Below are 25,953 nucleotides of genomic sequence, written 5' to 3' on the forward strand. Positions count from 1 at the left end.
TCCTCTCTCTTATTTCTCTTTTTATCTCTCTCCCTCTCTCCTTTTCTCTCTCTTTATCTCCCACTTCCCTGCTCCCTCTACACCAGGGGAGAATGACTGCCCCTCCATTGAAGACACAAAGTTCAAGGCTGACTGCGGTACTGCAGGAATAGTTTGACGTTATAGTGAAGGGGAAAATGGCAATCTTTGTGGTCAATCTTCATGTAAATAAATAAAGAATTCGAAGACAATCATGGTACCAATAATTACTTCTATAACACCAGATGTATGTCCTTGAAGATATTATTTTAAAAATGCACACACAGAATAAATTATAAGGATAATTTAGTACTAATATCTCCTGCAGTACCGCCGTCAGCCTTCAACTTGAGATACTCAATAGAGGAGGCAGCACTGAGCTACCCTGCAAGGTCACTTGATCGAGTAGCTCAAACTGTGCATGTGAAGTCTACATAAATCTCTCTCACGAGACGCCATCTTAACCAACTTCCTGGGCTTCAAATGAGCTATTGAGTCTTCACATTGGAATGAATGGTGTCATGTGATCGATGGCTTTGTCCATTCATAAATATAGTATTTGCTCTATACCTACCTAGGTATACCTAGACTCCTAGAGTAAGACCAGTGACCTGTACTCCTCTCTCTCTCTCCATTAGTGATCCCCTGACTTTTACTATCTCTGTGTATCTTCATCTCACTCTGTCGTGTCTCTCTCTCTCTCTGTGTGACCCACACTCCTTGAGAAGAGGAGTCTAACGCAGCTCTCACAGTGTTAACTCATTTCCCTCCGCCTCAGAGAAAAAATTTATAATAATAATACTAGTTTACTATAGAATTATGCTGTACACTGTAGTATACTGTAGAATACTAGACTCCACACTGTAGTATCCCTCGATCATGTGTAGTACTACAGTATACTACAGACCGCAAAACACTACAGATATTACTATAGTATATACTGCAGTATTTAATTTGCATATACTCTGGCCATTCCCCTCCCCAATATCTCAATTTGTGCCACCTATAATCATTTCTGTATATACCTCGCTTTGTGTATAGGTGCATTGCCATGCTTAATGATGGAAACACAAAAACATCAACAACAACCTCAACCATACATCCCACCACTCAAAAATCCCAAACCACCACCCCCTACCAGTATCCTGAAGAACAAGTTTCCATCCCCTACTTTCTTTTTTTAATAAAGTTAATCACCCCCTCCCCCAAGCCTAAACCGGGTTTGTATCCTATTCCCAACCCTACCCCTTAAACCTAAACCCCCCCTCCTCTATTTTATTGTCCTCTTTACCTTACTTCTTTACATTTTTATTCATTAAAGTTTGTTTTATTCAAATGAGGTTGAGGAAGACAAAAGGTGAACTCCACCACCCCTCGCCCTTGTAAATTGCCGTACCTGACCTTCAACCAGATAGCTACACTAAGAAGAGGGATAGAAGAGGGCATGAAGCCCTGAGATGTCCCTACAAGTCCCAAGGTTTGTTGTCTCTCTCTACAGGTTATAGAAAATAGCAGAAGCTCTTAACTAGCCGTACAGACTCCAGTCCTACCTACCTACAGGCTATGGAATATTTGCTCTTTTAGTATTTGTTCAGTAGGTTTCCTCAAGGAGAAAGCACACACTTCTATGCCAAAAATAATAAAACAAAACCACTAGAGTAAATACTACAGCCTGCGAAAACACTACAGTAAATACTAGTCATGTCCACAACACTACATTGAATAATACAGCAAAAACACTACAGTGAATACTATAGTACTTATACCATAGTGTACTATAGTATTTTTTCATGTGAGGGGAGCGATAGAGACCAGAGTGACATGCACGCCTCGGTATTCTCAGTATTGGATAATCTCCTTTTGCATCTGAGGGGGGAGGGGGGTACAGAGAGAGAGAGGGGGCATCTCGCCCTGTCCCCTTCTCACCCTGTCTCTGGCCCAAATCCCAGACCTCTAAAAAGCAATTTACAGACCAGACAGAAAGAGCATTAGAGCAAGAGAGAGAGAGAGAAACAAATGGACTAGAGAGATGTGTGGTAGAGTAATGAGCAGAAAAGGCTGAATAGGCAGAAAGAGCATTCCAGGCCAGAGTGAAAAGCAAATTGTATACTGTGGTCCTCTGTAGCACAACTGGTAGAGCACGGCGCTTGTAACGCCAAGGTAGTGGGTTCAATCGCCGGGACCACCCATACACAAAAAAATATATATATATGCACGCATGACTGTAAGTCGCTTTGGATAAAAGCGTCTGCTAAATGGCATATTATTATACTGAACGTGTAGAGCAGAGAAAGCATACTTTATAGGCTATGGGGTGAATCTTTATGAGTTGTCTGGCTCAACAGATATTAAGGGGTGATATGTTACTGAGGACTGTGCAGCAATAACGGTTGTTAATGTACTTATTTTAATTAGTAGAATGCTTGTGCAGAAATAACAATTGAATAAACCTTATTGGAGGAAGCGAGAGAAGCAAGGGAGGAAAGAGACAAATGCAGGGGCTACCCGGAAAAGACAGACCTGTCACCAGAGAAAGACTGATAAAGAAATGTGTCCAGTTAAACTGTCATAGCTGCCTCAATATTTAATGAACCACTCACATCAAGATAAATATGAAATACTTTATGGAATTAAAGTCTTCAGGAGAAGAAGTCTACCTAGCTTTCCTCCCAGAGGAAGGATGGAAGCATTGCCTGGAGTGAGCAACCTGAAACAGTCATTATCATTTTACCTTCAATGGAAATGGGTCACTGAACCCGTGATGATTTAATTTGAAATGAAGGTTTTATGAGGGCCATTTTCTGGAACAGAAACACTATTCTCCCCTGGTTGCTGTGGATATTAACTCAATGCAGCTCAACCCTGTCAACAGATGGGTTTTGTGAGAGCCTGTGGTAGCTGGGAAAGGGATAATGTAGAAATGCAATCTACAGTGAGATTATAATCCAGCCCTTCCCCTTGTTGCTTTTGGGCTGTTTGATCCCAGTGATTTGCTAAAGTTGAGTGTACATTGGAGGAAGGGGAGGGGCGTAACTGAAGCCAGATGTAGCGATGGGATTAGGGTTTTAGACAACCCAGACTGACGGAGCTGTGTTGGCCAGCCCCGTAGAGAATTGCTAGAGGACATAGCCTATTTACTTGTAGCCTGAGTGTCAGTATGGTTTGCAATGACAGTTGTCAAGGGCACAAACCGATCTGGGACCAGGCTATTTACAGCAGTCAAAATCAAAGATTAACAGTCAAACACAGAAGCCTTATGTCAATGACAGCACAAAATAGTGTACTGTTGCTGCATGTGCACAAATGAGAAAGGTACATCATTTTGAGGAATTGTGCTTTAAAACTTTAGGTAGTAACCACAGATCTGTGATCAGTTTACATTACCCCAAACCTAACCGTCACCATTAGGAGATTTAAGAAATACATTACCTTATGGTTAGTGGGAACTACCATTAAAACATGCACCATTAGCATCCTAAATATATTGGTAAATTAATCTGGATAAAGTGTCCCTTAAATACAACGGTCTGTTAGGAGGCATTTATTTTTCAAGGGACACAGATGAACCCCAAACCTGGAATAAAAATAAATGTTCAAACGAGTCTCCACTGCAAGTAATCATTTGTCCATCTGTGTCCAGGAAACCAGCACCAAATGAAACAGCACTGAGAAAGTTCAGATGATTTTATAACCATGGGCACCACCTTGTGGTAGCAGATCGTGTACATATTATAAATCAGAATCAAATTATTTATTTATTGGAGTTCACAAATACAAAAAAGTTGGAGTGGTGAACATGACCACATAACATATATACAGACATATCTACAAGTTGGAATGAGCATTTGTTTTCCAAACAGAGAAGAGGGATGAAGTGGACATGTGATCTTCCTCAGACAGCTGGCTAGATCAGATTATTAACTCTGAAAAGTACTCCTGAGCTAGAACAAGAACCCTAGTCCCAGAAAAAGCCTTTAGTAGATCCCCACTATTGTCTAGCCAGTATCAAATTTAAGTCAGACTGTATCAGTCAAACAGCTGATATCAATGAATGTATCCAGATAAAACTAAAACCAAGTGATTCCATGATGCAGACGAAGTCAAGTCAGCCATTCGGACATTACTTCACCACCCTCCAACAACATCTCCCTCCTCTCTGTTCTTCCATTGGAAGTTTGAACCAGGGAGGTTTAGGAAGCCTCCTCGTCAATCTTGGGTGCCAGGTAGTACTTGACGTGGCCCATGTCAGCTATCTTGTACTCCACCACTGTCAAAGAAAAGATTAGTCAGACATCAGAAAACAGCACCTAATAGGATGTGTGTATGGGGTAGAGGTTAGGGTTAGAGGGCAGGAGGTAGAGGTTAGGGTTAGAGGGCAGGTGCAGGTGCAGGGGGTAGAGGTTAGAGGGCAGGAGGTAGAGGTTAGGGTTAGAGGGCAGGTGCAGGGGGTAGAGGTTAGGTTTAGATGGCAGGAGGTAGAGGTTAGGGTTAGAGGGCAGGAGGTAGAGGTTAGGGTTAGAGGGCAGGAGGTAGAGGTTAGGGTTAGAGGGCAGGTGCAGGGGGTAGAGGTTAGGGTTAGAGGTTAGGGTTAGAGGGCAGGAGGTAGAGGTTAGGGTTAGAGGGCAGGTGCAGGAGGTAGAGGTTAGGGTTAGAGGGCAGGAGGAGGTTACCTACCCAGGGGGATGTCTGCAGACATGCTGAGGATGACTGTCTTGGAGAGGGGTGTGGCCTTGGTGAAGAAGTTAAGGTAGTTGAGAGCGAAGATCAGCTGGACTGGCTCGTTCATCTCAATACTCACCTAAGAGGAAGAAAGGAGGGGGAGAGAAGATATTTAATTCAATATCGAAGCCTCCAGTGAGCACAAACAAAACCAATACATCTTTGTCATCCAAGAGGCCCTGTGTAGCTCAGTTGGTAGAGCATGGCGTTTGCAATGCCAGGGTTGTGGGTTCGATTCCCACGGGGGGGGCCAGTATGAAAATGTATGCACTCACTAACTGTAGGTTGCTCTGGATAAGAGCGTCTGCTAAATGACTAAAAGCACAATATTCACTGAGCTGGTGAACATGTCAACCAGAATGGCCATTGTCCATCTGATGTGCAGTTTCTCCCACCTCATCCCCCCACATTTCACCCTTGGGATGAAGTTATATAGGGCACTATATAGGGACTAGGGTATCATTTGGGACACACAGCATGTCTCCTCCCACATACTTACCGCTTCCTCCTCTTTGTCCACGTTGCTGGTCTGGGACAGTTTGACGTTGCCAGTGCCCAGCTCTCCCGTGGCCGAGAACTTAACGCCGTCCTTGGCGCAGGAGATCATGACGGCGTCACCAATCTGAGACAGGTCACGGCAGATACGGGCAAACTCCCCCGATGGCATCTTTACCACACAACTATACTCCTGCTCCTGGAGAGTGAGTTGAGAGGGGTGAGAACATGGCTACCAGGGTGGTGTGGTCTGGTGACAAGTGACAAATGCTACTGCCACAAGTATGATTCAAATGGCACCTTCTAAAAACATGTGTTTATAACCATTACTTAATGGAATGTTGGGAGAACACTTACTGGGATTCCCAACTGTTCTACGTCGAGATCCATCAGCTTCATCTCATAGTCTGACACCTTCTCCTGGTCTGAGAGAGAACATATATAATTAGACATCAAGCATACATGATTGCAGTGGTTTATCATGGTTCCTGAGAATTCAAGTCTTACTACTACAGGTATAAATCTCAACAGATAGATGGATCTATCTATCTGCAAAATGAAATATCCCTACCGTAAGAGTAGAGATATTGCTTGATGGATAAAGGTACTCACTGAGTGTCTCGAAGACTAGGGAGAGTGTGTCTGCGTTGTCCTCTGCTCTGAGCGTGATGATGTCCTCATTCCCAGCACACTTCAGGATCTTTGACATACTAGGAGGGAGAAGGTGATAGACCAGTCAGTACCTGACATACTGTTACGGGAATGGTTTAAAAACAATTAATCCCTTGAGTGATCAGTATACAAAGTTGTCACCATAATCAGGTCTGTCCCAAAAGATGATATGCCATCATTTCACTCAACAAAAACATTCTTAAAATTGCCAAAGCACTGTAAAAGGTGAAAATTGATTTAATGTTGTTTTACGCCAATATTTTAATGTAATTGAACTCTGCTCTTTTCATAGCCTGTGTATGTCATTCAAATGCAACATTGGCTAGGTCATGACACTGCACGGAGCACCATTGTCTAAAAGCTATGCTACAAGTTAGATGTTAAGTTATACAGAAGCATTTATGAAAATGTACAAGTGATTTCATATAGTTGGTAAACGTGATCGTTTGTTCTATTTAGCAAATAGCCAACTTCAGAACACTAAGTGACTGACGTCTGCTGAACTTGGCGGGTTCGCAACATTCCCGCCAACCATCATCCAAACAAGGCAGTGATTTGGCGCGCAAGTGACGTCACATGTCATTTTCAAAAGGCGGTTTTTTGACATGCAAGTTGCACTCAACCGGTCGATATTTCAGTTTTCCATGGGGGAAAAAATACTGTACAAACTTGTAACTTTTGAAAATGACACATTTGAGGCGTTGCAAAAGATGTATGAACGTCTAAAATGTCCTCACCACAGTAAAAAGTAGAACGACAGGACACATTGCTTGTAACTCAAGCCATGCCAACAAAAGAACATGGTTAACTTAGCTTACTAGCGACACAATATAAACATCTTAAACTAGTTACATTCCTGCTAAACTAACGACGTTATTGTTCTCTGGCTAAGTAACTAACCTTAACAATCATGCTGTCATATTGCCTAGTTAAATAAAATAAATATTCATTCAGTTCCTATAATATAATAATAATCACCTGCTAAGATTGACTCCCATGGCGAGGTTGCGGTCACAACGGTAGGAGTCGAACCCGTCGCTGCGGAGGGTGAGCTGAACTAGGGAGACGTGGGACGAGTCCATACTCTGGAGAGAGATACCCGACGAGCTAACGTCCCAACAGGCCTCTGTGATCAGGTCCTTCAGAGCCTCCAAAACCTTCTTCAGGATGGATCCCTGTACCAAGCGAGCCTCAAACATGGTGGAGTGTTTGTTTGGATCTAGTAGAAATAAAAAAATATTCCCTGAGACCTTTTCCGTCAACTTCGGTGCTGCAGCCTAAAGTTGCTAGGTTGGTTGGTTACAAAATAGCTCCCTTTCTCTCTTCACAAAGAGCGACACAACTTGTCTTGCTGGAGAGAAAACGGTCTGTGGATCACTAGCGCGCGCTAACGTGTAGTTTTAAGCGTTGGCGTCATTCGTCATTTCCGCGTTTAATCATGCGCTCCTCCCACTGAAGAAATTGAGGTTGATCTAGTTTTAGGCACTTGTCCATACTTGTCATACGCATGCGTTGATCCAAAATGATAGTGTTACGACCGCCTTCACAAACGAAGTGATCAAAATAAGAAAGTCGATGGCGCCACATTTTCTCCAGCTTCATTTACAAAACAGTAGAAGGACTTAGATATTTCGTACTTAGCTATGTATAAATATATATTCTCTTTGGTTTTACTTTATTTCGGACTCAAATTTTTATTATGTTAACCCATTTGTTTTAGTGATATGCAACGGTCTATGCACTGCTGCATTAGAATAACATTTGGAATCAAGTACAGAAGCTTTTAGGTTTGTCTGAGCTTTCTCAGCTTGCTTTTTTTCCCTTAGTAACAAAACATAATTTATTTAAACATGAAAGACAAACAGTCCATGCATCATGACAAATGTAATATATTTGAATGAAGATAAATGATAGCTTGCATATTCAGCATACAATTGGATAAAAATGAGGGGACTTCTCGATTTCCCCCAATATACTTCAATATTATTGCTGGCCTACCTCTAACCTATACCTGCCATTCCACAATTCCTGGATCTACAGTTGTTAACATTGGTTATTGAAATAAGTAAACAAATAATCATTGAAAATCTATTATTTTATTGAAGCACACAACCATTTGACTTGCCACTCACCTCAAGTTTCACACATGTATAAAATGGATGGATGAACAACACGGAGCGTTTGTCATTTCTCCCCTGAGAGTGTATTCAATACAATGACTCATGTTAGACATGGGAGTAAAACATTTGGGACACTTGAGTTTGTATGGATATACAGTAGCAGGATCTTAGAAATAGAATCTATAGAACAACAATCTGAGCTCTTGGAGAGGTATTGGAATGTTCTAAATGAACTGTCGATATCACACCATTGATGGATATCTGTGTTCTTGAATTCTTTGTGTAATATATGAAACTTGACTGGCACTACCATATTAGGACGGTTCTATGTGATATAACTCATAAGACAGAATAGGGTACATTCTACACATTCTATTTCTATCATGAGGTTGCTAAGCACTGGGCAGGGTGTAGTTGGGTTGCTAGGTGCTGGGCAGGATGTAGTTGGTAGCCATGGCAAGGACTGGAGCTCCGGTGGGCACACCGGGGAAGGGGCCGCTGGAGCCAGCGATGTCGATGTGGGAGTATGGCAGAGGACTGCCCGAGTCCACACCGTACTGATGGAGGGAAACAAGACAACCATAGAGATTAGGTTAGAATCAGGGCTGTGAACAGAGCTGGAGTATTGTGTGTCTGTGTGATGTGGGATGTGTGCATGTACCTTGTCCAGCCCAGAGGCCATGATGAGGAAGGCAGCGGGGGTCTGATGTCCGCGGGGAGTAGCAGAGGATGGCAGGTTGTTGCTCTGCAGAATCTCCTCGTACTCAGACTTCCCCTTATGGAAGTCATAGTCCTCACGCCTGATACTGGACACCTCAAACAGATCACCCAGCACCTCCCCCGCTACACAGAGGGACAGAAGGAGGGAGAAAGAAAGAGAGGACTAACAGGTTATCCCATGTTCAACCCAGAAAACCCACGTTCAGACCTGTAAACCAGGGTTTGCTGATTTGACTGAATAGTATCCTGTGTGTCTGTGTGCATGTATGTACACCTCATTTCCATAACTTTGTCAGTTACCTATATATGTATGCATGTGCAGAGCGTCTCACCTTCCTGCCACTGCCGGGCATTGCCAGAGCGTTGGGCAGCTCCGTTGTCCATGATGATCTAAAGGGGACAAAAGTTTAATCAAACATTGTCACCATGGCCAGTGTCTTGTATAGTACTGTGTGTATATGGTCCAGTACTCACAGAGTAGTTGGGTCCCATGGCTCTGATGGCGTGTCCTGTCAGAGTGGCGATGGTAAACAGCTGAGGAGACACCTCATGTACCGCCTGGAAAGAGAGGTGGTGGTAATGGAGGGCATTTTTACACGAGATGAGGCCCCACCAAGAGATTTCAACCTTTAAACCTAATTTTACGTTATCATCAATGGATATCCCCTAGAATGTCACATGGAAACATTTCCGGTGACACCGGTTTGGGGATTTGAAAGCAGATACACGCACACAGCAAGGTCATGCCCCTTGACCTGCCCCTTGACCTGGAAGGCGTATAAAGTCACTGACTGACAGTCTGTTTTTGACAGGAGGAGGAAGTGAGATTAAGGTGATAGAATGGGTTGGACAGGAGAAACAGAGGGAGAGAAGGGGGAATAGAGTTGTGTATTCTCACCTTCTCCTTCATTTCACAGAGCAGGTCGACCATCACCATGCGTCCCTCAGCATCCGTGTTCCCCACACGAACCCTGCGACCCGCACGGGACACCACCAACTCATCAGCTACGTAGCAGTCTGACAGAACAGAGAGAGAACCACAACACACAACACTTAAACCCTCATTCAGTCAGAGACAACACAAAGAGAGAGAGAGATGCCAACTGTACACCCATTAGGTGAAACTATAGAAATAGAATCTTATATAAAAATATATTTCTATAGGTGAAACACCTACCCCTATGACATCACACTGACCTGAGCCCACGCTGTTCCTCACCATCGCCATGGCACCCACCACCTTCAGATGCTTGGGCTTGAGTTTGGCCAGGACCTGACAGGACAGGAGACAGCTACATGTTAGCAGGAGTAGCAGACTATTTGAGGGACTATGAAACCTCTCTAACTACAGTCCACTAGTGAGAACTGAAAAGTGTAAAAGTGCTAGTTGTTTAACCTGGAAGAACCCAGCCACGGCAGCAGCACCACACTTGTCTCTGTGCATGCCAGCCATGATGCCACCAGCCTTGATGTCAGCTCCACCAGTGTCATAGGTGATGCCCTGAGAGAAAGAGACACACACACACACAAACGCATGTTACATACAAAAACATGTTCATGACATGACGATAACACCCCACCCCTTTTATCGCCATCATCAATTCATCATCATCTTCCCCTCTTCCACACATTTACATTACATTTCCACACCCACTCCTTCCACTCTCTCCCTCTCACCTTGCCGACCAGCATCAGTGTGTGTTGGACTGGTCCTTCTCCACAGTACTGCAGCTTGATCACTCTGGCCTGGTGACGAGGCACGGCTATAAGAGACAAATACACATGGATGAAAAACACAGACACAGCAGACCTGGGTTAAAATACATGTGTATTTGAGTATCTGGTATTTAAAATACTTTTTCCTGTTTATTTGAGTATTTTCAAATAAACAGCCCAAAACAAGTACTTTTATTTGTGTATTTGTAAAAAAAAAAAAAAAAATAGTATATCAAAATGTATTTGAGAGCATTTTCAAATACTCCTTTCAAATACTATTTTTAAATACATGGGAGTGTATGAGTCAATGTATTTCAGTATTTTCTAATACTTTCCAAATGCATTTCCATTCAAATATTCAACTACTTGTCTTTTCAAATAAAAGATCTGAATACTTACTTCGAATGTATGTAAAAGTAATTGAGATATTTGAAATAGTATTTTAACCCAGGTCTGACACACATACACGCACACTTACCATTGGCACAGCGGTTGACAGCAGCGAGGCAAGGGTACTCCTTCTCCAGCACCTTCAGATCACTCACCACATCTACCTGAGAAAGACAGGGCGGTTCAGTTTAATCACATTAACATATTAGTGAGATAAATAATGTTGTTGTTGCTGTCTTTTTGGGATATAGAAATCACCTTTTCCTTTTTGGATGTATGAGAAAAGCCTCTCTCACCTGCACTGGGCTGTCCTTAAAGAGGGCCTGGACGTAGTCAGCTACAAAAGGAGCAGCCATCCTCTCAGGATCGGACCCTCCTATGTCACGGCAAGCCAGCCTGGAGAGAGAGGGAGAGAGAGAAATGGAGGGGGCGATGGGAGGAAGAGAGAAAGATCGTTTTAAAAAGCAAACATAAAAATATAGATTTTTCAGAACTAATACATTTAAAAACATCTCCCCAAAAGAGGGATCTCTCAGTTACAGATGAAAATATGTGTGTATGTGGTGTGTGTGACTCACCGTCCACTCTCCAGAGCAGAGGCCAGATCCACCAACTCCTTCCCCTTGGCCTCCTGGTCCACCCACAGCCCCAGAACACACACCTTATACTGGCTAGGCTTCACAGATGCCTCCCTCACTTCCAGAGGCTGGGAGAGAGGGAGAGGGAAAAAGAGAGAGATGGAGAAATAGAGAGAATAAATGCCAGCACCATATTTGGTGCAAGAGACAATTGATTCTCTGGAGCTCCATACATGTGCAAAGTTTATTTGAATATGAGGGTCTAGGGGTTTGTATGGGCACAGGAATGCCTGACGAAGTCCTTCGGGTCGAAACATTGCACAATAAAAAAACGATGGGAGCATTAATCAGTGTGCTGGTATCTACTTTTTTATTTCATCTGAGTGTTCTCACCATGTAGAGGGCGTGCAGGGCCCCTAGGGCAGCCACCAGGGTGCTCCTGTCATAGCTGCTATGGCGAGGACAGACCAGAAGGGGGCGCTGCATGCCTGCTTTCATGGCCCTGAAGAAACGCCCATAGAGTACAGTCGTGGTCAAAAGTTTAGAGAATGACACAAATACTAAATTTTCACAAACTCTGCTGCCTCAATTTTGATGATGGCAATTTGCATATACTCTAGAATGTCATGAAGAGTGATCAGATGAATTGCAATTAATTGCAAAGTCCCCCTTTGCCATGAAAATGAACTTAATCCCCAAAAAACATTTCCACTGCATTTCAGCCCTGCCACAAAAGGACCAGCTGCCATCATGTCAGTGATTCTCTCGTTAACACAGGTGAGAGTGTTGACAAGGACAAGGCTGGAGATCACTCTGTCATGCTGATTGAGTTAGAATAACAGACTGGATCCTTTAAAAGGAGGGTGGTGCTTGAAATCATTGTTCTTCCTCTGTTAACCATGGTTACCTGCAAGGAAACACGTGCAGTCATCATTGCTTTGCACAAAAAGGGCTTCACAGGCAAGGATATTGCTGCTAGTAAGATTGCACCTAAATCAACCATTTATCGGATCATCAAGAACTTCAAGGAGAGAGGTTCAATTGTTGTGAAGGCGGCGTCAGGGCGCCAAAGAAAGTCCAGCAAGCGCCAGGACCGTCTCCTAAAGTTGATTCAGCTGCGGGATCGGGGCACCACCAGTGCAGAGCTTTCTCAGGAATGGCAGCAGGCAGGTGTGAGTGCATCTGCACGCACAGTGAGGCGAAGACTTTTGGAGGATGGCCTGGTGTCAAGAAGGGCAGCAAAGAAGCCACTTCTCTCCAGGAAAAACATCAGGGACAGACTGATATTCTGCAAAAGGTACAGGGATTGAACTGCTGAGGACTGGGGTAAAGTCATTTTCTCTGATGAATCCCCTTTCCGATTGTTTGGGGCATCCGGAAAAAACCTTGTCCGGAGAAGACAAGGTGAGCGCTACCATCAGAATATATCTCTCATAACACTGAAGGAGCGAACTTTGTGAAGACCAATACTGTATATGGTAATGAAAGGTAGAGCTACACAACAGACATATATATACACATAGTAACCTCTTGATACCATTCGTGTGTGTGTGTGTGTGGTGTTGACTCTGACCTCTTGATGCCATTAACGGCTGCGTCACTGAAGCGTCTGATGTCATCGTAGTCCCGGTTAACGGGCCCAGTGGACGCAAACACCAAGCGGTTACCAGGTAACCCCGGAACCTTCAACACCACCACCTCATCTCCCAGACCACAGTCCACCTAGAGAAGAAAGGGAGAGAGGGATGAAGGAGAGATATGAGAGGGGAGAGGAGAAGAAAGGAGAGGGGAGAAGAGAAAGTAGGGCTATAGTCATCTATCTATCTATCTATCTGTTGTTGTGGTTGTGTGTTTGACTCACAGAGCTGTAGTCCAGCAGAGGTGCTTTCAGACATTCCAGCTCCTTGGGCAGCGTGTCATAACTCTGGGTCACCAAGACTATTCCATCATAACTGGAGAGAAAACACACAGTTAGATCTCTTTCACGCGCATTCGTGCGCACACACACACACACACACACACAGACAATACTCACTTCTGGCTCTTACAGTCAGTGGTCCACTCGATGGGCTGGACACTATAGACAGTGGTGGAAAAAGTACCCAATTGTCATACTTGAGTAAAAGTAAAGATACCTTCATAGAAAATGACTCAAGTAAAAGTGAAAGTCATCAAGTAAAATACTACTTGAGTAAAAGTCTACAATTATTTTGTTTTAAATATACTTAAGTATCAAAAAGTAAATGTAATTGCTAAAATATACTTAAGTATCAAAAGTAGAAGTATAAATATTTCACATTCCTTATATTAAGCAAACCAGATGGCACAATTTTCTTCTTTTATAATTTTACGGATAGCCAGGGGACACTCCAACACTCAGACATAATTTACAAACGAAGCATTTGTGTTTAGTGAGTCCGCCAGATCAGATGCAGTAGGGATGACCAGGGATGTTCTCCTGTTTAAGTGTGTGAATTGGGAAAATGTACTGTCCTGCTAAGCATTCGAAATGTAACTAGTACTTTTGGGTGTCAGGGAAAATGTATGGAGTAAAAAGTACATTATTTTCATTAGGAATGTAGTGGAGTAAAAGTAAAAGTTGTCAAAAATATCAATAGTAAAGTAAAGTACAGACCCCCCCCCCAAAAAAAAATAACTTAAGTAGTACTTTAAAGTGTTTTTACTTAAGTACTTTACACTTCTGACTATAGAGAGAAACACACATTAATTACAGCTCAATATTATTGGTCTTGAAGGTCCAACTCACTACTAACCTGGTCCCAGATTTGTATGTGGCCTTGTCAACCCCATTGCTATCATTGTCAAGCCAAACACTGTTAGGAGTTGGAAATCATGATAGCACAAACTGGCACTCTGGTTACCAACTCAGGGTAATAAAGTGAGCTGTTTTGACTGCAGAGAAAGGTGAGATAATATATTGCTTTGCTTTCATGTCTGGTATTCTCTGCTGCAGGGTTAGTGATATCAGTGAGATTGTGTCAAAGTCTGTCTTTCAGAGAAACCTTTGGCCTCTAGATAATCTGCAAGACTGGTATACACTTGGATTGTTAAGACTGCCTGGTTATCTCTAAAGGCATACATAGTCATGGGGACATCTCAATACTCTAAAGCAGCCCTTTTGCTTTTACCTGCCCAGTTTATCCACATCAGCGCAGAAGGAAAGGAGATGAGGATAGGACTTACCTTTAGACCTTTGAGATCCACTTTGTGGATATGCAGAATTGCAGACCATATGAGTCCGACTCAGTACTTATCTAGCCATAGAACAAACCATGCTTTCAGATTGAAATGGAGTGAGTGTTCTAAAGGCCAGTGTTCCCTTCCTCTCACCCTCCCTTTCCTGTCATGCATTTGCTACGAGAATAAAATGTCATGACATGTCATGTGAGGAGACTGTTTTTGGAGAAATAACAAAAAAGGCACACGATCTAGGAACAGAAAGTGCAAATGGCAGATTAGATTTTTGCCCATAGGCCAACACAAACTGGGCTGTAATAAAAAGCTAACTCGCAGCTACTTGGATGCAAAAATGCAACTATCTGGCCAATCAGTCTGTCTGTAAAGACAATAGACAGTCCTTGCGGACAGATCAAGGCGATTTAAATCTGCATGCAATCCTGTTGAACAAAGCCACGGCTCAAGAAGTTAGTTCGCTCATTCATACGCGATAACAATAGATCCTGCACACATGTATTTCACGAAGTACATTTTCTGACCGAATCTTTGCACGGAAAACAGCTAAATATATGAATCGGTAGGCTTACCTGGTACACATTGTTGGCCTTCCGACGTCTTGAGGGAAAGAGACAGCAAGCCGTCAGTTGACAGAACGAAGCCTCCCTCCAGTCGATCACCTGATTTATCAATGGCCTTTAAACGTAATCATGGGAATTGTAGTTTATACATAGCCATTACTTATCGTCTTCGGCGCGGAAATGTATGCAGATTATCCATAGAAATTGTTCAGATATAGCATCAATTGTAAGTGTTATTTATGATGCACATGCTAGAGAGCATTGAGCTTTGATCTCACATGCTGTGAGCACTGAGTGACAGTATCCAGTAAACTAAACTACAAACACTGACCCAGGAAGTGCACTTCTGTGCATGTCTGTTCAGTAGACAAACTAGCAAGGTGAGTGACTGATTTTCGGTCCAAAGTGCAATACAGAGACGATTTACAAGACTTTTGACCTGAGTTATGATATGATATCAGTAAAATCAGCTACTTTTCATTGACTAGATTGTATTCGCAGATTTTGGTTTATGTTGCTGGCTAGATGTGGTTATTTAGCATTTGCACAGAAACAAGACAGTCAGTGATCATCACTGACTCTCATAGGAAGGTTTTAACAGAATACTGTGTGACTTTATTATCTTGATTGTAAAAAGATACTGTTACTGTATTTGATCGAAAGTAGTAGTAGAGCTTGCTCTCTGGCTGATACGGTTAGTACTAACTAGAAAAGGACATTTAGCTGCTGAAGTAAATTTGTGTGCTTGCTTGTCTTAAAGTAGGCCTATTTATTGTGTGAAATAGTAGTAGTATTGGTTGTTGTAGTTATGGCAGTAGTAATAGTAATGGTAGTAACAGGGTTGTCATAGGCTAGTTATAGAGCTGTTTTGGGGTGGTTTGCAGGTTTGGAGTTATTATAGTGGGTTATAGTAAACTCAGCAAAAAAAGAAACGTCCTCTCACTGTCAACTGCGTTTATTTTCAGCAAACTTAACATGTGTAAATATTTTTATGAACATAACAAGATTCAACAACTGAGACATAAACTGAACAAGTTCCACAGACATGTGACTAACAGAAATTGAATAATGTGTCCCTGAACAAAGGGGGGGGGGGGTCAAAATTAACAGTCAGTATCTGGTGTGGCCACCAGCTACATTAAGTACTGCAGTGCATCTCCTCCTCATGGACTGCACCAGATTTGCCAATTATTGCTGTGAGATGTTACCCCATGCTTCCACCAAGGCACCTGCAAGTTCCCTGACATTTCTGGGGGGAATGGCCCTATCCCTCACCCTCCGATCCAACAGGTCCCAGACGTGCTCAATGGGATTGAGATCCGGGCTCTTCGCTGGCCATGGCAGAACACTGACATTCCTGTCTTGCAGGAAATCACGCACAGAACGAGCAGTATGGCTGGTGGCATTGTCAGGATGAGCCTGCAGGAAGGGTACCACATGAGGGAGGAGGATGTCTTCCCTGTAACGCACAGCGTTGAGATTGCCTGCAATGACAACAAGCTCAGTTCAATGATGCTGTGACACACCGCCCCAGACCATGACGTACCCTCCACCTCCAAATCGATCCCGCTCCAGAGTACAGGCCTCGGTGTAACGCTCATTCCTTCAACGATAAACACGAATCCGACCATCACCCCTGGTGAGACAAAACCGCGACTTGTCAGTGAAGAGCACTTTTTGCCAGTCCTGTCTGGTCCAGCGACGGTGGGTTTGTGCCCATAGACGACGTTGTTGCCGGTGATGTCTGGAGAGGACCTGCCTTACAACAGGCCTACAAGCCCTCAGTCCAGCCTCTCTCAGCCTATTGCGGACAGTCTGAGCACTGATGGAGGGATTGTGCGTTCCTGGTGTAACTCGGGCAGTTGTTGTTGCCTTCCTGTACCTGCCCGCAGGTGTGATGTTCTGATGTACCGATCCTGTGCAGGTGTTGTTACACGTGGTCTGCTACTTCGAGGACGATCAGCTGTCCGTCCTGTCTCCCTGTATCGCTGTCTTAGGCGTCTCACAGTAGGACATTGCAATTTATTGCCATGGCCACATCTGCAGTACTCATGCCTCCTTGCAGCATGCCTAAGGCACGTTCACGCAGATGAGCAGGGACCCTGGGCATCTTTCTTTTGATGTTTTTCAGTGTCAGTAGAAAGGCCTCTTTGGTGTTTTTCAGAGTCAGTAGAAAGGCCTCTTTAGTGTCCTACGTTTTCATAACTGTGACCTTAATTGCCTACCGTCTGTAAGCTGTTAGTGTCTGAAAACATGAATACATTTGCACAATGAGCAGTTCTCTCAAATACATTGTTACAGTTGTTGGTTATAGCTAGCAAGCTAGCGAATTTTAGCCATATTAGCCTTGACATGAAATCAGTCAAAACACCTCAAAACTAGCCACTTACGATTCCCCACATGGTAGTTTCTTGTCATTCTTGCTAGCAATCTGGCCATCCAGAATCACAACAACACGCTGACTTCTGCCCCATGGAAGAGTGCACATCATTTTCGTGATGTTGTCAGCTAAGCCATCTATAGTAGGCTAGAGTGAGTACTTTAGCATCTTGCCATGCGATGTGTATTTAAGCTCTATAAATGTTTTAGTTTGAACATTATGAAAGTTCTGTGGCAGTGATTTCAGTTTAGAATGTTAAAGCCTGCATTCTGCCATTGAAATGAATGCGAAGACAACAAACTTTATAAAGTATTCAAGTCAGTTTGCACATGTCGACGTTAGTTTGGTGTTTGTGGCATGAACGGTTCAAGAACAGTGGTGAATCCAAATATTTCCAATTGAAGCCTATGGAGCTTTTATGCAACTTTAAAATTGTTATAGTTAGAAAAGTACAAATAGTATTAACAATCTTTTGACAAGCAATCTAAGTTGAGTCAGTCTATACATGTCAACATTGGTTTGGTGTGTGTAACTTTTTAATGGTTCAAGAGCAATGGCGAATCAAAATACTTCCCAATCAATCAAACCTAATATAGAGTTGCACCCTCTGCCCCCTTCCCCCCTCAGAACAGCCTAAATTCGTTGGGGCATGGACTCTACAAGGTGTTGAAAGCGTTCCACAGGGATGCTGGCCCATGTTGACGCCAATGCTTCCCAGAGTTGTGTCAAGTTGGCTGGATGTCCTTTGGGTGGTGGACCATTCTTGATACACATGGGGAAACTGTTGAGCATGAAAAACCCAGCAGCGTTGCAGTTCTTTACACAAATCTGTGCGCCTGGCACCTAAAAAGGCTCTTCCATTTTCTGTCTTGCCCATTCACCCTCTGAATGGCACACAATCAATGTCTCAATTGTCTCAAGGCCTAACATTCCTTCTTTAACCTGTCTCCTCCCCTTCTTCTACACTGATTGAAGTGGATTTAACAAGTGACATCAATAAGGGATCATAGCTTTCACCTGGATTCACCTGGTCTGTCTATATCATGGAAAGAGCAGGTGTTCTTCATGTTTTGTATTCTTAGTGTACATATGAAGTGGGTAAAACAGTATCTAAACATTATTAAAGTGACCAGTGTTCAATGACTATGTACATATGGCAGCAGTCTCTATATTTAAATTTTTACAGGGACAGTGCACATTAATCAACGTTTCAGTAAAAGTGCCGGTTTTAGCCAGCCGGGTAATTTCTAACCGCAGTCCCTGGGCAGGTTATTAAAAACAATTACAATAACAATACAGACAAACAGTGAGCACATGCAGAGCAACATAGGACAAGCAACACATAGCACACAGACAGAGCAACATAGGACAAGCAACACGTAGCACGCAGACAGAGCAACATAGGACAAGCAACACGTAGCATGCAGACAGAGCAACATAGGACAAGCAACACGTAGCACGCAGACAGAGCAACATAGGACAAGCAACACGTAGCACGCAGACAGAGCAACATAGGACAAGCAACACGTAGCACGCAGACAGAGCAACATAGGACAAGCAACATGTAGCGAGTTCAAAAAGTTGTATACAAGCAACCTATACCAGACAGTTCTGAACGTTTGAAAGTTTGAATGGCGTTTCTGGCTTAATGTTAGAACCGCCGCCGCCGTCTTCTGAACGTCATCCCCGACTTTTCCTAAATAAGTAAATTTAACACACTGAAGTTGTTAGAATTTCGATATCACAAACAGAGTTTCCCCCTGCCATTCATTCACCCTGTATTTGGCAGCCCATCTGAAAATGGCCCATCACTTGTTAAATCCACTTCAATCAGTGAAGGGGAGGAGACAGGTTAAAGAAGATTTTTAACAACGCTCTGAATTTACGAATGCCCAGAGTGCACTCTGGCACTCCAGATTGAATTTACGAACACACCCTAAGTGATAATGTCAGAAAAGCCGGTGTTTGGAGGATATATTGGCACGGGTGTTGTTAGGGCAGAGACGAAATCAATATATCCTCCAAACACCGGCTTCAAGGTCATTATCACTTTTATACAACGGGTTACCAACATATTCAAATAATGATTGACATATTTTCAATAAAAACGTTATTTTGATGAATTTATTCATACTATTTCATCCTTCCACAATCTATAGTCCCGACACAAATCTAGGGTTGCTACCCAAGCCTGGCTGGTCGTTCGTTCTATCGGTTTGGTTGCCAGAGACGCGACCCAGTCGTTCAGTCTTTTTGTTCTGTATCTATGGACCAGTCATACTGGCTGGCAACGTTCTTATCCCTTGCTTGCTAGCTAGCCAACTACGGCTAATTTACAGTCACATCAAACAGTTCAGCCAGAATAACAACCAGAATAACAGCCAGAATAACAACAGTAGCTACATTTGCACTTGTTTAAGCTGTTTTCTAGTGACATTTATTTGGATACATCCATAACAGTGAGCTAATGAGGTGTGATTTCGTCTGGCATAGAAAATGTGCTCTCTCCTCAGGACACTGTTGTTCAGAGAAGCAAGCCAACAACACAGTTAACGCTAACACAGTCACTTCAAACTGAAGCTGGAAAGACTGCAAACTAGTTTGCATCTCGTTTCGTTTGACCTTTTTTTCAACTTACATTTCTTTGTATATATCCATAAAGATTATGCCAGCTGATTCATGATTTCGACTGGCTGAGAAGCGCTGCCTGCCTGTCTGTCTGTTCCTGACAAGTTCATTACTATGGGACAGTTGGAGATCGAATTTGAATAGTGAAACAATGTTGCAAATGTCGGAGAGACAGACCGCAAGGTTTATACAAATCCCCACTGTTGAAAACGAAATGTTTGTCTAAAAGAAATGTGAGATAATGTCTAGATGCTTTTCATAGTGGAGATCAAGTTTATAAATTGCCTGGCTGGGCTGATGAGACAGAAGATTGTGCAGTCAGATGTAACAGAGTAAATAGGCATTTTAAGGTCATAGATTTAGCCGGTGGTTTGGTTTTATTTTATTAGGATCTCTTTTAGTCTTCATTTCGACTAATCTTCCAAGAGTCCTGGTGGTAACTTGTGGAATAGACACCAGCTGGAATACGGTTTTAACCAATCAGCATTCAGGATTAGAACCAGCCATTGTATAATAGACCAACAAGAGAGTTCCAAACCTCTCTGCCAATAACAGCAAATGTTCAGGTTTTTCCCTCCCCACTCAGGCCACTCCCAGACAGTCCATGCTAAATTATTGCTTAAGAACTTGCCTTTGGCTAAGAAGCAATTTATGTATATTTGTGACTATTTTAATTTAAAACAATCACAGTAAGGTGCTTCATTGTTACCCAGAAATGATTTGATATTGAGATAAAAACAGCTGCATTGGACCTTTAAGACTTGCCTAAACTACACTGAACAAAAATATAAACGCAATATGCAACAATTTCTAAGATTTTACTGAGTTACAGTTCATATAAGGAAATCAGTCAATTGAAATAAATTCATTAGGCCCTAATCTATGGATTTCACGACTGTGAATACAGATATGCATCTGTTGGTCACAGATACCAAAAAATATATATACTTTACATGGGCGTGGATAAAAAAATCAGTCAGTATCTGGTGTTACCACCATTTGTCTCATGCAGCAGACACATCTCCTTCGCATAGAGTTGATCAGGCTGTTGATTGTGGCCTGTGGAATGTTGTCCCAATCGTCTTCAATGGCTGTACGAAGTTGATGAATATTGGCGGGAACTGGAACATGCTGTCGTACACGTCGATCCAGAGCTTCCCAAACATGCTCAATGGGTGGCATGTCTGGTGCGTATGCAGGCCATGGAAGAACTGGGACATTTTCAGCTTCCAGAAAATGTGTACAGACCCTTGCGACATGGGGCCGTGCATTATCATGCTGAAACATGAGGTGATGGCGGCGGATGAATGGCACGACAATGGGCCTCAGGATCTCGTCACGTTATCTCTGGTCATTCAAATTGCCATCGATAAAATGCAATTGTGTTCACTGTCCGTAGCTTATGCCTGCCCATACCATAACCCCACCACCACCAACTTTGACATCAGCAAACCGCTCGCCCACACGACGCCATACATGCTGTCTGCCATCTGCCCGGTACAGTTGAAACCATCTGTGAATAGCACACTTCTCCAGTGTGCCAGTGGCCATCCAAGGTGAGAATTTGCCGAATTAAGTCGGTTACGATGCCCAACTGCGGTCAGGACAATACCCTGGTGAGGACGGCGATCACGCAGATGAGCTTCCCTGAGACTGTTTCTGACAGTTTGTGCAGAAGTTCTTTGGTTGTGCAAACCCACAGTTTCATCAGCTGTGCGGGTGGCTGGCATCAGACGATCCCACAGGTGAAGAAGCCGGATGTGGAGGTCCTGGGCTGGCGTGCTTATACGTGGTCTGCGGTTGTGAAGCCGGTTGGATGTACTGCCAAATTCTCTAAAACGATGTTGCACATTCAATTATCTGGCAACAGCTCTGATGGACATTCCTGCAGTCAGCATGCCAATGGCACAGTCCCTTAAAACTTGAGATATCTGTGGCATTGTGTTGTGTGACAAAACGTCACATTTTAGAGTGGCCTTTTATAGACCCTTTTCCAGTCCCCCACACACTGACGTCACGCCATCGGCGCCCATTCAACATAGCCTAGATTTACGTTTTTATTACTTCTAAACAAAATAACTTATTGGGTTTCTCATACGCTTACAATTATGTTTTGATTCTTGCTAATTTTATTAGTTGGTTGTGATCTTTGCAAAATAACTATTTTGGATGTAGCAGTTGTTAGCTAGAATGCTAACGCTCATTGATATAGGCTGTAGCAAAAAAATCAATTTTACTGGTTCAAGTTGAAGTGTTTTTTTAAGCAGTTGATTTGTGATGATGGCACAAACATTATATTAAGCAGAACATTCATACGAGCCTTAAAATCCAAGTATAATCCAAAAGTAGTGAAATGCAGTCATAAACAACATTTAAATAGAGGCTTTTTTTGCTGGCGTTCTATAAGAACTCCCCCTTGTTCTGTCACCAACTTGTGCGCATCGCCCTCGTGCAGTAATGTTTGCAAACACAGAAAGGGGTCTAATGTCCCCAGCACAAGGTGCACCTGTATAATGACCATGCTGTTTAATCAGTTTCTTGATATGCCACACCTGTCCGGTGGGTGGATTATCTTGGCAAAGGAGAAATGCTCACTAACAGGGATGTAAACATATTTGTGCACAACATTTTAAAGCTTTTTGTGCTTATGGACAATTTCTGTAAACATGGGACCAACACTTTACATGTTGTGTTTTTATATTTTTGTTCAGTGTAAATAAATAATAATGGATTTATTTATTTAATATATATATTTTCATATTCTAATGTTATCTAAGACCTTCATAAACACAACCAAATGATTATTTTTGGGTCGTTCCACGAAAAGAGTGCCTTTTGGTTGCTTTTACAGTTTTGGCGCTACAGGTGGCAGAATATTTCCCATTCAAACCTATATCCATTGAAATGCACTGGGATTAAAACATGTTTTTTTCATCAACAGTACCCCAGTGCCAGTCTGCACATTTAAGTTGTTTTGGTGTTGGGAGTTTTTACGGTTTTGGTGCCATAGTAGGTGAAGGAGGAAAGCAAATAATAAGAATACGTTTCAGCACGCACATTAATAAGAAGTACTGTAGACTATGTCGGATTCCTAAAGTTGTTCTTGCTTTTGTCAAGCACACCTAATAATTAGTATATCAAATCAAAATATGGTATCTTCTTATCCTTGTAAATATCAAAGTTAGTTTCTGCATATAAAGAAGAATTGCATAAGAACAGCCATTTTCACATAAAGCAAGTCTCCCCTGGTGTTGGAGGTTGACGGACTGTACATAAGCTGTGTTTTCAGTCTGTATTTATAAGAGAGCGTTTTGATCAAGCGGTAGAGTATGTAATAATCACACCCAGTCCGCGTTTGATTACTGGTGGATGGGTGTTTGGTGTTGGACAGGTAAAGTAGGGCGGCGAGATGAGACAATGGGTGAAAATGAGTGAATGATTGAGGGTAACATCCCAAATGTTGGCATGATAATGACACTGGCAGTTGAAAAAGTCATTGAAAATAAAGACAAAACATGGACATCATGTCAAACCTGAACATCCAGGAGAAGCATATTTCACAAAGTTGAGAATATTAAAGAAGTAATCTGAGAACCACTTAACTTGGCCCACCCATCTTAAATACTGTACATTTAAAAGGAAGAGCTGAACATGAGCTAATAATAGCTAAAGATGATCAGCAACTCCAGGAAACTCTTTTTAGTCTTTGACAACATAATTGGTAATTGACAATTCATGCACTCATTTTGGATGAGGAAGTTGTTGTTCAAGGATTCACAAAATCACTGAAATAGCTGCACTTTCCATTTCTGTGAAATCAATCTACTCCAATGCATTTGGAGTTTACACCTCAAGTTCAGTTTGGTTTCTGTTTCTGTTTAATGAGGTTTGTTTGCTTTCAAGTTGAAAGTTGCCTAAGCCAAGGAATCTCAGCCATAATGCTATCCACCTCACCACATAGAAATGTAAAGAATCACAACATATTTCGTTCTCCGTCACGTCACCCCACGGCTTCTGTGGGCAGTAATTATGCCCCTTTCATCTCAAGGGAACATTGCCTGGCTGAATTAAAAGTCCTCCTGACACCATAGGAGGTTGGTGGCACCTTAATTGGGGAGGACGGGCTCGTGGTAATGGCTAGTAATGGCCATTCCATTCGCTCCGTTCCTGCCATTATTATGAGCCGTCCTCCCCTCAGCAGCCTCCTGTGCCTGACACCCATCAGTCATGCAAACCAAAGAGACATACAGTATTATTGATAAAGCCGTATCTTATTGGGCCTATTCTATAAAATATTTTAGTATGTGACACTTCACCATAGAAAATGACATTTCCTAAAGAAAATGTGTGTGCTTGCTAGACTTCAAGTATTTATGGTTTTGAAATAGAAGTAGTAGTAGTGGTCAGGGCCGTAGCTACGTACAGTATGAGGACACCGAGGGCCGGACCTCTGTAATCTTTTCAAATGTAAATAAAAAAACAAATAAATGTGGCATTATGTTTGGGGCAAATCCAACACAACACATCACTGAGTACCACTCTTCATATTTTCAAGCATGGTGGTGGCTGCATCCAAATAAGGGTTAAATAAAAAAAATAATGGGTATGCTTGTCATCTGGAGTTTTTTTTAGGATAAAAAGAAACGGAATAGAGCTAAGCACAGGCAAAATCCTAGAGGAAAACCTGGTTCAGTCTGCTTTCCAACAGACACTGGGAGACAAATTCACCTTTCAGCAGGACAATAACCTAAAACACAAACAAGGCCAAATATACACTGGTTGCTTACCAAGACGACATTGAATGTTCCTTAGTGGCCTAGTTACAGTTTTGACTTAAATTGGCTTGAAAATCTATGGCAAGACTTAATAATGTGCAAAAATTGTACAATCCAGGTGTGCAAAGCACTTAGAGACTTACCCAGAAAGACTCACTGCTGTAATCGCTACCAAAGGTGGTTCTAACATGTATTGATTGCTCAGGGGTGTGAATACTTGTGTAAATGAGATATTTCATTTTCATTACATTTGCAAAATGTGTCATTATGGGGTATTGTATGTAGATGGGTGAGGGAAAATATCTATTTAATCAATTTTGAATTCAGGATGTAACACAACAAAATGTGGAATAAGTCAAGGGGTATGAATACTTTCTGAAGGCACTGTATCATATTAACATGGCATAAGTCATGGCAAAATGTGTAGAATTGCGGGAAATTAGATTTAAAACTGCAAAAATGTCTCTCCACCCCATGGCGAAATGTGTAGAATTGCAGGTAATTTGCTGTAAAACTGGTATTTTGTCTCTGACCCATGGCAAAATGAGTTGAATTGCGTGACATTTTTCATAAAATTGCCAAATGTTCTCTGCTACAGCAACCAAAGTGATAATGGATGGGGTCATTTTTGCTTGTTTTTAAATTGTATAGAAATGCGGTAAATGAGCTTCAACTTTCTATGAATGTCTTGGATCTAATCAAAACATTATTTTCAAGCAACCTGAAGACAGTCAGCACATTTAAAAGTTGTTTTGGTGTTGGTAGCTTGTTTGGTTTTGGTGCGACAAGTGCCAGCGGAAGGGAAATAATAATACAAATTATTTCAGATTTCAAAAGTTGTTCTTGCTTTCAGCAAGTACACCTAATAAAATAATTTCCATTGAGTTGGCAGAAAACTGAGGCGTTTATTATCTGCAATATCAGGTAGCTAGATGCTTTTGGAATTCCTTGGCTAGCTAGAGCTCT

The 25,953-nt window shown here is 42.4% G+C and overlaps 2 protein-coding genes across 2 annotated transcripts; both read right to left on the bottom strand.

Moving 5' to 3' along the window:
* Positions 1-3,760: 3,760 nt before the first annotated feature.
* LOC311144241 (proliferating cell nuclear antigen-like) lies at positions 3,761-7,280 on the bottom strand. Its single transcript, XM_084180249.1, has 6 exons — positions 6,883-7,280; positions 5,845-5,942; positions 5,590-5,657; positions 5,237-5,431; positions 4,693-4,816; positions 3,761-4,285 (listed from the first exon to the last, which is right to left on the bottom strand). Exons 1-6 carry the CDS (start codon positions 7,101-7,103, stop codon positions 4,209-4,211), a joined length of 783 nt encoding a protein of 260 aa, XP_084036375.1. The 5' UTR covers positions 7,104-7,280; the 3' UTR covers positions 3,761-4,208.
* A 495-nt stretch (positions 7,281-7,775) lies between these two features.
* On the bottom strand, positions 7,776-15,292 carry LOC311145204 (putative aminopeptidase W07G4.4). Its single transcript, XM_084181419.1, has 16 exons — positions 15,214-15,292; positions 13,464-13,505; positions 13,290-13,380; positions 13,002-13,150; positions 11,822-11,930; positions 11,429-11,556; positions 11,147-11,246; positions 10,939-11,014; positions 10,422-10,507; positions 10,141-10,245; positions 9,942-10,017; positions 9,643-9,761; positions 9,219-9,302; positions 9,077-9,134; positions 8,686-8,867; positions 7,776-8,581 (listed from the first exon to the last, which is right to left on the bottom strand). The coding sequence occupies exons 1-16, from the start codon at positions 15,222-15,224 to the stop codon at positions 8,447-8,449; spliced, it is 1,551 nt and encodes a 516-aa protein (XP_084037545.1). The 5' UTR covers positions 15,225-15,292; the 3' UTR covers positions 7,776-8,446.
* Positions 15,293-25,953: the final 10,661 nt, after the last annotated feature.

Source organism: Coregonus lavaretus (genome assembly GCF_964263955.1).
Source record: "Coregonus lavaretus genome assembly, chromosome: 17".
Classification (NCBI taxonomy): Eukaryota; Metazoa; Chordata; class Actinopteri; order Salmoniformes; family Salmonidae; genus Coregonus; species Coregonus lavaretus.

Excerpts from the sequence above, each read along its gene's own strand:
- LOC311144241 (XM_084180249.1), bottom strand. The coding sequence starts at position 7,103 with ATGTTTGAGGCTCGCTTGGTACAGGGATCCATCCTGAAGAAGGTTTTG. Across the intron at positions 5,658-5,844 it reads CCTAGTCTTCGAGACACTCA|ACCAGGAGAAGGTGTCAGAC; the intron begins GTGAGTACCTTT and ends GTTCTCTCTCAG. Across the intron at positions 5,432-5,589 it reads TAGAACAGTTGGGAATCCCA|GAGCAGGAGTATAGTTGTGT; the intron begins GTAAGTGTTCTC and ends CTCACTCTCCAG.
- LOC311145204 (XM_084181419.1), bottom strand. Across the intron at positions 13,381-13,463 it reads ACTGACTGTAAGAGCCAGAA|TTATGATGGAATAGTCTTGG; the intron begins GTGAGTATTGTC and ends TTTTCTCTCCAG. Across the intron at positions 13,151-13,289 it reads CTCTGCTGGACTACAGCTCT|GTGGACTGTGGTCTGGGAGA; the intron begins GTGAGTCAAACA and ends TTTCTTCTCTAG.